This window comes from Engraulis encrasicolus, chromosome 16 (genome assembly GCF_034702125.1).
Source record: "Engraulis encrasicolus isolate BLACKSEA-1 chromosome 16, IST_EnEncr_1.0, whole genome shotgun sequence".
NCBI classification, from domain to species: Eukaryota; Metazoa; Chordata; class Actinopteri; order Clupeiformes; family Engraulidae; genus Engraulis; species Engraulis encrasicolus.
In genome coordinates, this window is record NC_085872.1 from 13,119,653 (window position 1) to 13,135,783 (window position 16,131).

A 16,131-nucleotide genomic window follows, 5' to 3' on the forward strand; every position below is an offset into this window, starting at 1 on the left:
GTCCGTCTCCCACTCAGATACAGACGTACAGATACGCCACAGACCCGCTTGCTGAGCTGCTGTTTGTCCTATGCAGCGGCTGCCATGGTATGTGGTGGTCGCAACTGAAGTGTTGTGCGGCGGGGAACAAATCTTAAGTGCTGTAGTTGTGGTGGTCAGCAATGCCCCTCCGTCTCCTTTCGCGCTGGCTTCGAAGGGATTAATAACCCGATGGACAACTCAACAGGGATACTTCTTGTCTGATAGTATGCGAGTTATGTCTGACTTCATCAAGAGAGGGTGAATAGCCTCCAGATGCTTGGTGGTTGATGCTGTTTTCTGATCGGAAACAGGGGCTCTGTTGCAGGTGAGCAAAAGCTAACTTACAGAGTGATTCTCCAGTTTGCCTGTGAATGTCCCTTGTCGGACTTTAAACATAGACTACTTGCTTAACTAATGTTTGACATTGATGTAGCAATTGTTATTGCATGCTGGATTTTTGGAAATCTTTAACCCGGGTGGGTAGCTGTCATTTACGCAATGTCGTTTGTAATATTTATTACCTGGCGGTACATAGTCTATCATGTTGCTCTTAATGCACTAGACATGGAATTGTTATTTTATTGACTAGACCAACTCTGTGATTTATTACGTAATTTCTTTGAGTGACTTACACCTGTGCCGTTGCCTGGTGTTTCCCGTGTTTTATGAAGGGTTTTATGAAGGATTCCACCCGTTATCACTGTCACACCTTACCTGTAAAGCAATTTAAACTTTATTGCGTAATGTTGTCGCTATCCATATGTTACCTTCATATACGTCATCCACTTCGTAACCTCCTATGCAGAGGCTGCCACCGATCCATGCTTGCTCTGACAGTCATCAAATGTATTGATAGCAGCGCACGCGTTATCCACAACGCAAGTTCTGATAATACATCAGCAAGGGATATTAATGAACTACTACTGTAGGATGTCGTTGTGTCTTCATCTCACTCTGTCAAGAGTGTGATTACAATAATGAGCAAAAATGAATGACAAAACAAATGCAAAGAAAACAAAAACAATACAACACAAATACAACCCCACTAGAATGGTAGGAACACAGCTTAAGTTGACAATGTATGTTGAGGGCACTTCATTTTAATGGTTTACTATTACAGTGGATCTACTACATTGTAAAAACTATTGTAACAATAATCAATACCATGTAGGCTACCAGTGTAACACCATATACCAATATTGTACTTACATCTATGCCTAGGTTTTGGGTTAGGGTTAGGGTAGGTATATGGTATTACACTGGTATACATGGTATTAAATATCGTTACACTGGTTATTACACTGTACCTAATGTGGTAGATCCTCTGTAATGGTGAACCATTAAAATAAAGTGTTACCCAATATTTTGTTTTCTCAGTTTTTGAAATGTGTTTTCAAATGTTTAGCTATATACTATATCAGGGATGCTCTGAAAGGCCTAAGTACTGTATAATAAACTAGGATGTTACCCTACAAGATAATGCAGCAACTCTGTTTACAAGCGCTTTTAATGATTTGTCATATTTAACAGCCAAATATAAATATGATTTGAAAGATAATTGGAATGTGAGTGAGTAGCCTATAACGGAGGAGCACATAGGCCTATTTAAAGTTTGTTGTCCTTGCTCTCATGAAGTGTCCACCTGTGTGTTTGGCTTCCAAATATACTTCTGGCCGACCTGCGGCAGGGATGGAACGAGCTGAATGTTTAGAGAACTGTCTTGAGTGAATGTGGGGATGGGGACTTGAAAAAGAGGCTCAATTAATTACAAAGAAATTTTAGTCAATACACGCAGCACCTCTGATGAGTTCTTTCAAGGAGTGTTTATAATATTCCAGTGATTGAAGAGCAGATGGCCAAAATACTTTGGTGTGAGGTAACATATCTGAGAAAGTCAGGGACTGTAAATTCCTGTGTGTGGAGGAGAACAGTTAGCTGTTTATGGATAGAGCTATTACCTTTAAAGGAAGGAGTATCTGGACTATGTCTTCAACTCGCATTGTAAATCCACATCCAGCTGCATGGACAAACGTTACAATATGCCGTTTTTTGGGGGCAGCAGTGATCTAACGGTTCGGGAGTTAGTCTTTCAATCTGGGGGTTGTAGGTTCGAATCCCCCCTGACCTCTCCTTACACCTGCATCCATGTCTGAAGTGCATTTGAACAAAGCACCTAACCCCACAATGTCCCAGGGACTGTAAACAAGACCCTGAGAAATACTAAATGTAAGTCGCTCTGTGTTAAAGCATCAGCTTAATGTAATGTAATGTAATGTAATTTTAGCATCACACAATATGATCCAATGTTAGCCATGAGCCATTGTGGAAGGGCTGTATAAGCACATGTCTTCCCCAGGTCGGTCGGCTCAGCACCGTCACAACCATTGATCCCAAAATGTTGTCATAAATGTGTTACTGTTGCATGTGAAAATGACGCAGTCAACACAAGTCACAACAAACATAGGCCTATATTTTGTTTTGATCTCTGGGCATGCCACCCCAGTCTTAAAATGTCAGAGTCCCGTGTCCTGGACATGCCACTCCAGTATTCAAATGTCAGAGTCCTTTGTCCGGATGTCATTCCTCATCTTGTCATGTTGCATCTTACTCTTGTCTGAGTCCCAAAACATAAACCTGGGATGGACAAGACTAGCAAAGTGTCAGCCCCGCAGCTCCTGTTCTGTCTGGCCATTGTGAGGGAGAGAGATAATGTACATGTCTGAGGCAAACTGAGATGGGGGTCTCACAGAGACATGAGAAGTGTGTGTGTGTGTGTGTGTGTCGGAAGCAATAACCTAGCCACAGCAGCACATCTATTGCATTAAAGTAGACTTGTTACCCCTCGTCCTGTCATGGGAGTAATGGCTTCTGATATGAGGACGGGCCCAAATGCACTGTTTGTCCTGAAGGAGAGGGAATAATGCATGCCGTTTGCTTTTAGGAGTTAGTGAGTGGGCAAAAAAGAGGCGTCCTTGAGTTTCAATGGAGTAGGTGAAGCTAAGCTTTTTCTCAGAACAAATGAATAAAAGAAGGAACGAAAAAAAAAATGAATATGAGTGGGAAGGATGGATTGTCACAGGCACCATCCACCATCTTCTGAGGAAGCAGCTCAGACATATCTGGCCATGTACTCAACAGGCACCTTATAATCACAAGCTACTGAGAGAAATTGAAGTTTTATCAGCCCACAATGTCAGTTGCTTGTTCATTTTAATGTTATTCATTATTATATGAAGCCCTCTTGAAGTGGAAGTATCTGGTTTATATTCTTTGCCGTTGTTTTTAATGAGTACAAAGTAACAGACATTTTCAGCTGATTAAGTAGACTCTCCCCAAAATGAAATTACAGTCCTGAGACCTTCTCACAACACACAGTTATATCTTACAGTGGCACCCATACATACACCTTTCCAGATGAATGCTTTTAATGCAGCTCGGGGCAAGAGGCCTGTCCCAGAACACCCCCCCACCATACCCTACGCCGAACCCACCCACTTCCACCTCTACACCCACGGACACTGTGACATTAGCTGCCCCGTTATGTAATAGTGAACGAAGTACAATAGAAATAGATAGTTGGAAGTATTGCATGGACATAACAAAGTACCAAATAGTGAATGAAGTAATGAAAAAATAGATAATCGGAAGTATTGCATGGATATAACCAAGTAGCAAAATGCAAAAGTGGCTGCAGTTCGTTTGCTGTTCTGTGCAGTGGCTGGCTGCCTGTGCTGTAATTGTTCAGTCATTCTAGTCTTGACGCCGTAACCTATCTGTATGAGAAGAGCCACAAGCCCTTATTCTGTCTGACAAGCGTGCAGCAAGAGCGAGTGGAGGCCTCTTCTCCCTTACACTGCTTCGTCTTCCTCTCCCTACGCCCTGTCCCGTCCTTCGTGTCAGATTATCTATCCAGTCATTGGGATGGCTCTCGATAACTCCTTGCAGGCACACTCGCACACTCTCCTTACTTTTACTCTCTCTCTCTTTTGTTATGCCTGTTACTCTCATTTCACTGGTCCTCAGATGACAATACCTCTTTTTGGAACTTCCTATGCTGCCTTTGATCGTACTGTAAAATTGTTTCTTATACCCCCGCTCCAATTCTCTCTCTCTCTCTCTCTCTCTCTCTCTCTCTCTCTCTCTCTCTCTCTCTCTCTCTCTCTCTCTCTCTCTCTCTCTCTCTCTCTCTCTCTCTCTCTCTCTCACACTTTGTCATTTTCTCTTCCTCTCACTCCCTCACTCTGGGTAGCCCCCTCAGTGAGAGATTATCCAGACTCAGCATGCAGAGACGTCAGTGTAAAGTGTAATTATCAGTGTTACTGGATTAGAGATGACCCCCTCCCTCACTTGTGGATGTGGTGGCCACTGCAGTCCACAGTTCTCTTCACGTGCTAATGAGTGCAGAAGGGATGGGAGGGACAAAGTGTTCCTTCGCTTTGGCTGCTTGATTTACTTGCCTCTGTGAACATCAGTCAAATGAGGATGACCTAACCCTTGAGGAGGGGCATTAGGAGGATGACCTCACTTGAGGAAGGGTATCAGGATGTTGGCCTCAGCATGCTGGGTCAGGAAGTCAGGAATGCAGGACATGCTGGGCAGTATGCATAGTGGATGGAGCTCCACAGCGGAGGACAGATGCGCTTCAACAAATAGCAAGTGTTAGTAATCACTGACCTATTTTTAATAATGAAGAAGTGATTGAGATTAATATTAAGATATTAAACACCAAATATTCAGGTATTATGGTTTATTATTATAATTATTATTATTATCATCATTATCATTATTGTTGTGGTTGTTTAATTGTATTAAAATATCTGCAGTAGTCTGGTGTCCCTCAGTTGACTCTTACCTAACTGCTTTCTTCTGAACTGATGTCCATCCATAGCACTCCTCCCTGTCACCCAGAATAACTCATCATGCCCACAGAATTTCAACGTTGCTTTGGGCATGTTACGTAACTGTGGGTGGGATGATTTATTATACAGTTTTATTTTGGCAAGAAGATTCTGTTGGACTTTTTATTGATTTGTTGTGGTTTTTCATGCACAATTTTCTGGCCTTTTAGTTTTTCATATATATTTTTGGGGATTTTATTATTTTTCAGATAGGACAGGGGAGGAGAGACGGGAAGCGAGGTGGGAGAGAGAGACGGGGAAGGATCGGGAAACGACCAGGACCTGGAATCAAACCCGGGTCGCCCGCCTAGCAGTCAGTTAGAGTCACGGCTGTGCCTTCTGGCCTTTTAGTTTAACCCGTTTTTTTTTGCCCTGGTGTATATTTATTTTGAATTTTAGCCCTGTGCAGAGGATTTTTTGTGTTAAACATTGAATGACACTCATTTGCCCGTAACCAAAGTAAACTAGCTCTCTCCCGGTTTCCCTCTGCTTTTGGGTCCCATTTCAGTATTCCTGAAGTTTTTTTCCCCTTTTCCCCCTTTTCTAATGGGCTGCGGGTTTCTCTTCCTCCTCCCCCTGCTTGTTGTTCTTGTGTTCTTGTGATGATCCCCTTTACCAACTAGTGTGACTGGCACACTTCACAGTACCACAGAGGCAGAGGGATGAGGAACACCATCTGGTGCTGCTAGATGCACATTTAACACAGCTTTCAGCTTTCAGCCTCTCTGGAGTCCGTTTCTGGGGTTCTGTGAAGGTCAAGAAGGTTGTCTTGTTAGAGAGGTTATCTTGTCAGAGAGTATGTCACTGCAGTCAGACAAAACTTATCATGGTATTGTTCTACCCCCTCCTCTCTTTTCCCCTCTATTCCCTAGCCACATCTCAATTTGTAAAGCGAACTTGTGTTACTTGAGAGGCGGTGGAACTATATAAAACCAAGTCATTATTATTATTTATTACTATTGTTGTATTGGCAAAATCTGGACTTGCAAAAGCATTTGGAGACTAGTGATGCGAAGGAGGTGATTTCTTGTGTTGTTTTTTTCTTCTAGGGGAGGAGAAACACTTGTAGGGTTACCATTGTCTTATTTGCCCGTCATTGAGCTTGTGTTGAGCAACACAGGACTCCTTTGTCACGGGCCCCGTTGGTGGTGGGGGAATTGTAATGCCACTGGCCTGCCTGCCTCGGTGCTGCCAGATGGAAAATGCTGAATTATCGTACTAAAATCTCAGAATTATTGTTTTTGGGGGCTTTTTGGGAGGGAATTATTGTACAAGATCCAAATTGCTGTTTCAAGGCATCTAAATGAACTGAATGACAACTCCGAAATTATCGTACATCATGTTTTTTTGATCGTACAGAGGACAAAACGGACAAAATTATGGTACGAATATGATGATTATCGTACATCTGGCAACACTGCCCTGCCTGCCTGGAGTTGAGGGCAAATAAGAAAGATCTGTTTCTTATTTTAGCTTCTCTGTCTCTGACCCAAATTGGCAGGGTGCTGAGTGACATGCTTGGCCATTATGGTTTAGTACCTCTCTGTATCATAAACTGACCCTGGGAATATATGTGTGGTGGATATTTGTGAATATATGTGCAATGATGTGTGTAATGACCTTATGTCTTCTTCTAAATGTATGTATGCGTGTATGCTACTTGACTCCTTAATTTCCCTCGGGATCAATAAATGATACTCTACTCTACTCTACTTTACTCTACTCTACTCTAAACTACCAAAAACTGCATTAGTAAATACATGCACGTCACCTTCAAGATGCAAGGGTGTCTATATATTTTAGTTCCTGTTTAAAGCAACCACGTTTAATTGTCACACTTGTTTCTAGCTATGAAACATTATGTCATGGGAACTCCATTAGGAATTCACCTAATTATCTAAAAATTGTGTGAACCAGTCACACCAATCATACCCAAAGCCCTACTTATTTTCTAAGTGGGTGACACATGAGCCCTTAAGTATAGCACACAAATTAACAAATAGAGTCAGGGACTTCTCTTCCATCATATCCACAAGTCTTGCTAAGACCTATTATCTTTTTCCTGGTAGCATTTTCTTCACATATCTCATAGCCATCCTCTCACCCACCATTTCAGGACGTGTGGTTGAACTGAAGTAATCTCAATGCAGCCAGCAGAGGGCAGCAGCAGTCTCTTTACAGTGTATGGTTTCGGTGTGGTCCAGACAGTTAGTTGTATTGTGTAACAACCTGGCATATGTGTGAATCCATGCAGATCCTAACTGTACCCTACTGAGTCCAGTCCACTCGTGGGAGGGACACGGCGTAGTAGAACACTGCGTACGTTTCAGCCTACGCTTAAGGATGTGGAGGGAGGGGGTAGAGCACATGGGCGGGGATTTAACCCTCATTTACTTTTCCCATTCTTCTTTTTGCAGAAACTTTTCCAAGGAGGAGGACCACTGACTGACCGAACACAGTGCACTGCTCTCGCACAAGTGAGCCAGGAGATTGCCACCGCCCCTGCACTTGCACTTGGGAGTAGTGAACTTCTCAGAGGTCACAGCATTTTGACCTTTGCACCCTGACCTCATGAGTGCCTCTGTGATTCGACCCCTGATGTGCATAACTCCGCGGGAGGGAGGTTCGTAGTGACCTGCAGCCATGACCAGCACAATACAGCAGCCCACGGAGACAGAGATGGAGACTGGCTCTGCCAAAGAACAGAGGGGCTGTTTGGAGCGCGCGCCGACTGCGCCACACAGCATGACCCTGGCTCTACAGAGTAGTGGGGACCAGAACGGCAATGCCTTCGCATCAGAGTCTTCCCGCTCTAGTAGCTCTTCCCTTTCCTCCCCTTCGTGTGCTGGTGGGGAGTCGTCTCCTGACTCCTTCAGGTGCAGTTCCAGCGGTCTGGGCAGCAGCGGCTCCGACAGCCCCCTGGACGTGGACATGCAAGAATGTGTTGAGGAGGAGCATCAGGGGCTCCAGGAGGACGGCATCAGTGGCAGCAGCATTATGAGCACGGAGGAGAGCCCATTGAGCTCAGTGCAGCCCGTTGACTGCTTGGAGTCAACCAATGACAACTCTGTGTCTGTCTACCTGGATGCTTGTGACGATGGCCATGATGACGACGACCCCACCTGGAACAACAACAGCGAGAACCTTGCTTTGGTGTTCATCCAGGAGGACAACACCACCACGGGTGACGACAACGCTGGTGGCAACCACTACAACAGCCAGACAGGCAGCGGCGGTGGCAGGCGGTACTCGGATGACGATCCAGCACCTCTGTGCTCCTCGGAGAACGATGACAGTGACGATGACGATGGCGATGACGATGATGATCCCGAGGACTCGTTTCTGTCAGTGAGCTCAGGTGTTATGACGGTGAGGAGCAGCAGCGTCAGCAGCAGCACGGGTCTGGAGGGGTCCGAGGAGCGAGGGGGCCACGGCGGTGAGTCTCCGATGGCCTGCTCATCGTCCACCACCACCTCCTCTACCTCCTCCTCTGACCAAGAGGCCCTGCCCTGTCTGTCACCTCTGCCCACAGACAAGGTGTCGGACGTGGGGCCAGCTGATCCAGCCGTGGTGGTGGCCCTCGACCGCCCTGGAGCTCTGACCTCTGCAGAGGAGCTAAAGCAGGATGTTGCGGCAGAAGAAGCTCCTGTCATTTCCTCTGAGGATGTACCTGAGCAGGAGCAGGAGCAGGAGGAGGAGGAGGTGGTGGTGGAGGAGGAGGAGGAGGTGGTGGTGGAGGAGGAGGAGGAAGAAACAAAGGAGGAGGTGGTGGCAGAAGAAGCTACTGTCATTTCCTCTGAGGATGTACCTGAGCAGGAGCAGGAGGAGGAGGAGGAGGTGGAGGAGCAGGAGGAGGAGGAGGTGGAGGATCAGGAGGAGGAAGAGGAAACTAAGGAGGAGGTGGTGGTGGAGGAAACTAAGGAAGAGGAGGTGGTGGAGGAGCAGGAGCAGGAGGAGGAAACTAAGGAGGAGGTGGTGGTGGAGGAGCAGGAGGAGGAGAAGGAAACTAAGGAGGAGGTCCATGAGAGAAGTATTGAGCTCCTGACTCCTGCGTCCCTGACAGAGGAGGTGGTGGTGGAAGTCTCCAATGTGGAGGTGAAGGAGGAGAGCCAAGAGACCCTAATAACCCCCATTGTAGTGAATGGTATAGTAGGCGCTACTGCAGCAGAGACCAGAGTATCATCATCATCGGTGGCGCAAGTGGGCAAGCCAAGTGCTGGTGCCATCAAGCCAGCCGCAGCGTGTAAACAAACCAAACCTGCTAAGAATGACATCAAGACATTTGCCTTGCCGAACTTTAGGAATGTGAAATCAAAGATAATGTCTACACGAGGAGGAGTAGTGAGAGGTGAGCAACATGGACAAGGGAAGGACATTATAATAGCCACTGCCTCTCCTGTCAAAGGGAAGAAACTCCAGGTGGCAGTCCCTGTCCCCAGACGTGCCCCGATCAAACAGGACAGACCGGCTGATGACAGAAGACAGAGATCCTCCTCCGGCCAGGCCAGAGAGGCTGCTGCTACTGCACCTAAAGCAGCCATGATGGCACATCGGCCACCAGAGCGTCCCGGCAGGAAGCCCTTGCCGCCCCCCGACGGCACCCAATGCAGAATCAATGCCGAGTCAGAGGTAGGAATGCAGGCAATTAATCGACTATAATCGATTGATGTGTTAATCAATTAAAAAAAACATTAATCGCAACGAATCGCCAATTCGACTGACAAGAGACCCAGGTGAAATGTGAAGAGAGGTGTGAATAGAGGGAATATTTAAATCACCTTCGGATTAAAGAAAGTTTTTTTTTCGGGAAACATTGAGATTTCAGAGGAAAATGCCGCTGATAAATTAATCGTAAGTTGGTTCTATCAGGTCAATCAACTAACTATTAATCAATGATATGTATTAAGTTCATTATGTCTAACTGTTTAACTTAAACACTTAGGGGTGTCAGGTAAAAGATAAAAATTTTACATGTCTTAAGGCAAAAGAAACCCCTAAGTGTTAATTAATCAATGAATCGAATTAATCGAATTAATCATATTAATGAATGAATCGATAATTTGCATCCCTAGTCAGAGGTCATGGTCACCCCTGAGGAGCCGGGTCAGGCAGGGGAGCCTGGGCCACACAAGGAAGCAGCATCCATGGATGTGGCAGTGGTGGTCCCTGGGAAGACTGACACGACACAGCCTACAGAGGCCACCAGCGGACCTGAGGCAGATATAGCGAAGGGGAAAGTAGAGCTGCATGAGAATAGTGCCGGTGTGAGTGCACACAAGGTGAGTGCACACGCACTCACACACACACATACATAGTAATGAGTAAAAAGTAAATAGAATAGAAGTAAATTAATAGTGTAGTAATGCACGCACACACGCACACACACACACACGCACACACACACACACACACACACACACACACACACACACACACACACACACACACACACACACACACACACACACACACACACACACACACACACACACTCTCTCTCTCTCTCTCTCTCTCTCTCGCTCTCTCTCTCTCTCTCTCTCTCTCTCTCTCTCTCTCTCTCTCTATCACACACACACACGTACACACACATACACACACACACACACACACACACACACACACACACACACACACACACACACACACACACACACACACACACACATTCTTAGTGAAAATATTTACATCCCCTATTTGTGAATCTATCTTCAGATACATTTAACTGATATCCTTATAACAACAACATTTAAATCAGCTTAATAAGTCTTTATAGTGTTAATGGCGGCCATCAGGTAGTGAGTGTGATGTAATCAGTTGCCAATGGCCTTAAGGCAGTTGTGCTTAATTGAAGGTCAAATCTGATAGCTGAAAGTTGTTTTTGAATTGGTTCCTACTACTATTGTCCCATCACTGCAGACAGGGGAGCCGACAGAGGGGGACAAAGGGGTCTGTTGTCCCGGGCCCAGGCAAAGGTGGGGCCCTGAATTAGTTCCTCATTACTCTGCATGTATTGATGGGAGGGCCCTTTCCTACGATTTTGTCCCGGGCCTGGACAAAGCTACAAGCGGCCCTGTCTGCAGACGCCTGAGGTGTCTTAGGTGTGGGGGTTATTTTCTCGCATTAATGCACAAGACCTGTTCTTACAGGTGTGTTCCTTTTGTGATGACTGATTGACGTTGATGGTTGGGAGTTGCCCACAGAAGGTAGCTTTGTGGTGTGTCAGTTTGGCAAATGTCCTGGTTGGTGGTATTAGTGTTCATTTTCATTTGACATGTTGATAGATTTCCCACAATATGTTTTTTAAATGTTTTGACCTGGGCTGTGAGGAGCAGTCGTCATTTTCTGTTGACAGCAAAAATGCCCAGGGCTGGACTGGTGGAGAAATTGGGCCCAGGCACTTTTGGCTTAAAGGGGCCCCTCATAATCAGCGACGCAGAACTGACTCACTGTTGGGCGCCGCACTCTCGTTGGCCCCTAATTTCAGAAATGTTAAAAAATATATATATTTTTAATGAACATTGCTGAAAGTAGGGGCCCACAAGGGTGCAGGGGCCACTGGGAAATGCCCGGTAGGTCAGATGGCCATTTCAGCCCTGGAAATGCCTCCTCTGAGTTGTGTTGTGTTGGTTGTTTAACTAACTGCTCAGGCATGTTGGCCCCTTAAGCCCCATACATGTAACTTTGTTGTGTCAGGTAAGGTTGGCAAACGTCCTGGTTGGTGGTATTAGTGTTCATTTTCATTCTACACGTTGAGAGATTTCCCACAATAATTTTGTAATGTTTTGACCTGGGCTGTGAGGAGCAGCCGTCATTTTCTGTTGACAACACAGCAGAAATGCCTCCTGTGAGTCGTGTTGGTTGTTTAACTAACTGCTCGGGCATGTTGGCCCCTTAAGCCCCATACATGTGGTCACATGACTCTCTTGGCTATGTCGCAATTCAGGCTCAAAGGGTGCATTTACTGTAGGCAGGGCTTAGCTAAAATGTCAAAATGTCAGAAAGTGACACTTGTGCACACACAGGAACTTCATGGTAAGAGAGTAATTGCTGTGCGCTGCAGCAAGTTCAGAGTTGTGTTGTTCAAAAAACGTTGTCAACAACTCGCTCATAGTTGGAATTTTGCAAACAGCTGTTTGTGGACTGATGTGGTATGTTGAGTGCTCATGCACTCAAAGTACTTTGAATCATCTACTGTTTTAAACATTTTTGCCATCTGTGTAGTTATGACATTAGCTTGGCGAGAAATACAAGCTAGTAAAAATGTGTTGTTCAGGAATTGTGAATGTGGCACTGGCTGTGCTTGTGCTCTTATTTTTTCTTTCCCTCTCTTTTCCCTCTTCTCTCCCTCTCTCTCTCCGTCTCTCCCTCCACAAAACTCTCTTCATGTGTGCTGAGTGTTTATAGAGAGGGGGTTGAACATGGGATGGGAGGGGGGAGGGAAAGTCAGGAAAAGGGAAAAAAAATCAGGGCTGGTCCTGGCACAAGAGGCCTGGAGGGAACAGAGCACAACAGAGGAACTTTTTTATGCTGTTTTCAGGAGAAGTCAGCGTGTCTTATTTCCCTCTGAACCCCTCCCTCATTCGCTGACCCTCTCGTTTTTTTCTAACCCTCTCTCCTCCCCTCTCCCGTCCCGCCTCCTCCTTGCCTTGCGTCTGTCGATGCATGTTGGTGTGTGTGACGTGCTGCTAAGCTCTGCGCCTCTCCCAGCGCAGCAGTCTCGCTGGATCTGTGGAATGGCCAACACCATGGTCACACTACGCAGCCCCGAGCTGGGCCCCTTGGGTTGGGATGCTGTCACTAAACGCCAGCTCTTTCTGCAGACCGTGTCCTCCAAGCTGAGACCCAAGACCGCCGGCCTGCCCACCTCTGTGGCCTCCGTAGCTGCCTCTGGGTCTGGGTCTACTCCAGCCACCAGCTCCCTGGACGGGGCCACCATGAGTCTTGGGACCTTGGCCAGCCCTAGAGCCAAAGCCGCTGTTGGAAGTGCTTCCGTCTCAAGCCGGGACCGTACTACAGCAGGGAATCAGTTGCCTCAGAAGGGCCGGCAGATACAGGCAATGGGTGAGTAGACAAACACACGTATACATGTGTGCATGTAGGCCTACATACATACACACAGAGACGCATAAATGCAGACACATACTCTGACACACTCACCCTCACTCACTTACTCACATTTGTGAGAAGAGGTAGCAAATATGAATGAAGTGTATCGAGTAACAGTGAAAGTATACAGAGAGACTTAGGCTGTCTTAAGATAAGCAAAGGCCATGAGTTTGAAAGGGCTTTTCTGTTGCCCAAGTTCTGCGGTTGTGTTTGTAGTGCTGACTTCAGTTCCTGAAGCCATGTGTGTGTTTTTTGTGTGTGAGAACAACGAGAAGGGAAATGGTTAGTTAGACACACAAGAGTAGACACTCTTGCCCCTGCAGGCTGTGCAGGCATGCTGGCGCAGCAAAACAGGGAGTTAAATGCCATTGCATACCACCAGAGATCCAACTTTTTTTTTAATCACCAGCCAAGATGACTAATGTTACTAGCCAAGCACACACTCGCTAAAGTGGCTAGTAAGTTGGTATTTTCTACCAGCCAAACGGACATTTCACTAGCATTTGGCCAGTTGGCTGGTGTTAATTTAGAGTCCTGCATGCATACCACTGTGCCACCGCTTTAACATACACAGTCTCCTGAAGCCTTTACTGCCTGCTAGGGAGCTGTGATTACCTTGCCATATATCCTCTGAGAAGCAGGCGGTAAACAACAAATGCCGTCCATGTGTGTTAGTGTGGAGTGAGAGGGGGGAAAGGGGAAGCAACTGGTGTTGAGAGAGAAGCACTACAGACCTTGTTGTTCAACATGAGCGAAGGAGCTTTAACTCTGTCTAGCTAGTCGTTACAGTGTTACGTAAGGCAATTTTTTACTCTCCCCTCCTCCCTTCATACCTCTCTCTCTCTCTCTCTCTCTCTCTCTCTCTCTCTCTCTCTCTCTCTCTCTCTCTGTCCTTCTGACCTGCCTTTCCTTGACACGGTGTGATATTTAAGCTGCATGTCTGAGGTGTTTTTAGAAGCAGTTTTGAAACAGTAGACGCCACGCTGTAATGGGCTGTACTGTACTGAACCCCTTCTGTTTAGAGATTGATCCATACTTGTGAACCCAAAGCACCCACTTCTCCATACAGGATATACTATGGGAGAAGGCTCTAATCTCTCTCTCTCCCTCTCCCTCTCTCTCTCTCTCTCTCTTGAAGCTCTCATGTCTGTTTGTGCCCCCTCCCTCCGTTTCTGTCCACGGTCTTGTCCATCTTTTCCGCCTTTTCGTTCATTCTTTCTGGCTACGGAGTATGTTTCCTCTGCCCTTTGCTACGGGGTATGTTTCCACCCAAGTTATTTGTTCCCATCACAAAAGGCTCGCTTGTGTCAGGAAATGGAGATCACCATGTGTGTGTGTGTATGTGTGCATGTGTGTGTGTGTGTGCACATGCGTGCGTGCGTGTGTGCGTGCCTGCGTGCGTGTGTGTGTGTGTGTTGGGGTGTCTGACTGTCCCTGGTCTGGCCTCAATGCTGTGTAACCTATCCCCCAGACCAGCCCTCAGATTTCCTCCTGGTGTGTGACGGAGCTGAAGGGCAGTTTCACTTTAGCCACCAGCATGTGTTTGTTTTGTTTGTGTGCATCAGTTCACTTGTGTGCACTACACTACAGTATATTAATTCCTGGCACCGGCATAAAAGTAACGCTGGTAATTTTTGTGAACCATATTTAATGTGATACAGTACTTCCGCCTGGCTTCTTTTTCTTCTTCTTCTTCTTCTTCTTCTTCTTCTTCTTCTTCTTCTTCTTCTTCTTCTTCTTCTTCTTCTTCTTCTTCTTCTTCTTCTTCTCCTCTCACATGCATGCACACTTTCTGTCTTCCTGTATCTCACATTGTGTGTGTGTGTGTGTGTGTGTGTGTGTGTGTGTGTGTGTGTGTGTGCGCGCGTGCGTGCCTGCCTGCCTGCCTGCCTGCCTGCCTGCCTGCCTGCCTGCGTGCGTGCGTGCGTGTGTGCGTGTGCGTGCGCGCGCGTGTGTGTATCTGTCTGTCTGTTGTAATGGGCAGAAGCTAAGGTTTTGTTAAAGGACATACAATTGAATCAACCAAAAGGGCAAATTCCTTATGGACAATTGGTGAATTGTTCCTCCTCTCCACTCCGATCCATAGACCAGTCACATCTATGAAGATCTATTCTTCAAAGCTGGATATGTCCTACTCTTTAAGGTCTGAGCTAAAGTTGAGCACATGTACAGTATGTTTCTGTGTCCTGGATCAGGATGGTTTGTAGAGGGTGCATATTATTAGCCAATACGTTGCTATTAACGCATTAAAACACAGCATTATACATGTGTTGTTACCAGAATAGCAATGACCAAGTTGTAGAGCATTGCTAAAGGCCCTCTGTTATGTCATAGTAGAGTAGTACTATGGTAATTAACCTTTCAATGACTATTACAGAGTATCTCAGATAGTACGGCGTGCATCATGGGGTGACATTCAATTTTTCGATTCACAAACGTTTTTACGCTCAAAAAGGTAGAATAACGTGGATTTATCTTTTTTGGCAAAGGCTGCGTGCTTCTCCTGCAGTACTTCCAAGCAACAGCAGAGGGCACTTTCTCAAAGCAGTTTACAGTTCTGCCACGCGCAGTCACACGCACCTGTAATTCCAATGACACGGAGCCAACACAGACAACAATACAGTAGTGGCCTCTCTTCACATAGCCACACATCTATGCAAGCACAAACATATAGCCAAGACCCAGACCACACACTAACGGTGATAGTGAGAGGCACAGGAACCTCCATATTGATTGCCAAAAGGAACAGTGAGTCATAGGGAATGTGAGGGGTGTATTTATCCTGTTGGGAAGTGTGTTCTCGTAGAGGAAATGAGACGGAGCAGGGACCGGAAGCGCTCCAGTGTTCCCACAGCGGAACAGCAACGCTCTGACCTCAGCTGCACCTGAGTCACCCACACCAGGGGCCTACACTAAGAAGCCTGGAGTCCTGATTGTTGTAGCCTCTTATTGCAGATGGGGTTGCCGGCGGGCCTATTCACTATGTGCTGAAAGTACTGAACTACATCATAACAACATTGCTATGACATTACTGGCCGCAAGTAAAAGATTAAGACATAGCCATACAGTTTTGGTGAGGAAAGGTGATAACATAGGCTCTGCGCAA

At 46.3% G+C, this 16,131-nt stretch overlaps 1 protein-coding gene across 1 annotated transcript in view; it reads left to right on the forward strand.

Annotated features, from left to right (window-relative positions):
• Positions 1–16,131, forward strand: part of mtus1b (microtubule associated tumor suppressor 1b) — a 72,286-nt gene that overhangs the window by 167 nt on the left and 55,988 nt on the right. Inside the window, exons 1-5 of the mRNA XM_063219882.1 lie at positions 1–346; positions 7,337–8,615; positions 8,736–9,548; positions 9,992–10,198; positions 12,740–12,980. The exon at positions 1–346 is cut by the window's left edge and continues 167 nt beyond it. Of these exons, the coding sequence (XP_063075952.1) occupies positions 7,563–8,615; positions 8,736–9,548; positions 9,992–10,198; positions 12,740–12,980 (2,314 nt within the window). The 5' untranslated portion in view covers positions 1–346; positions 7,337–7,562. The remainder of the gene's footprint in view (positions 347–7,336; positions 8,616–8,735; positions 9,549–9,991; positions 10,199–12,739; positions 12,981–16,131) is intronic.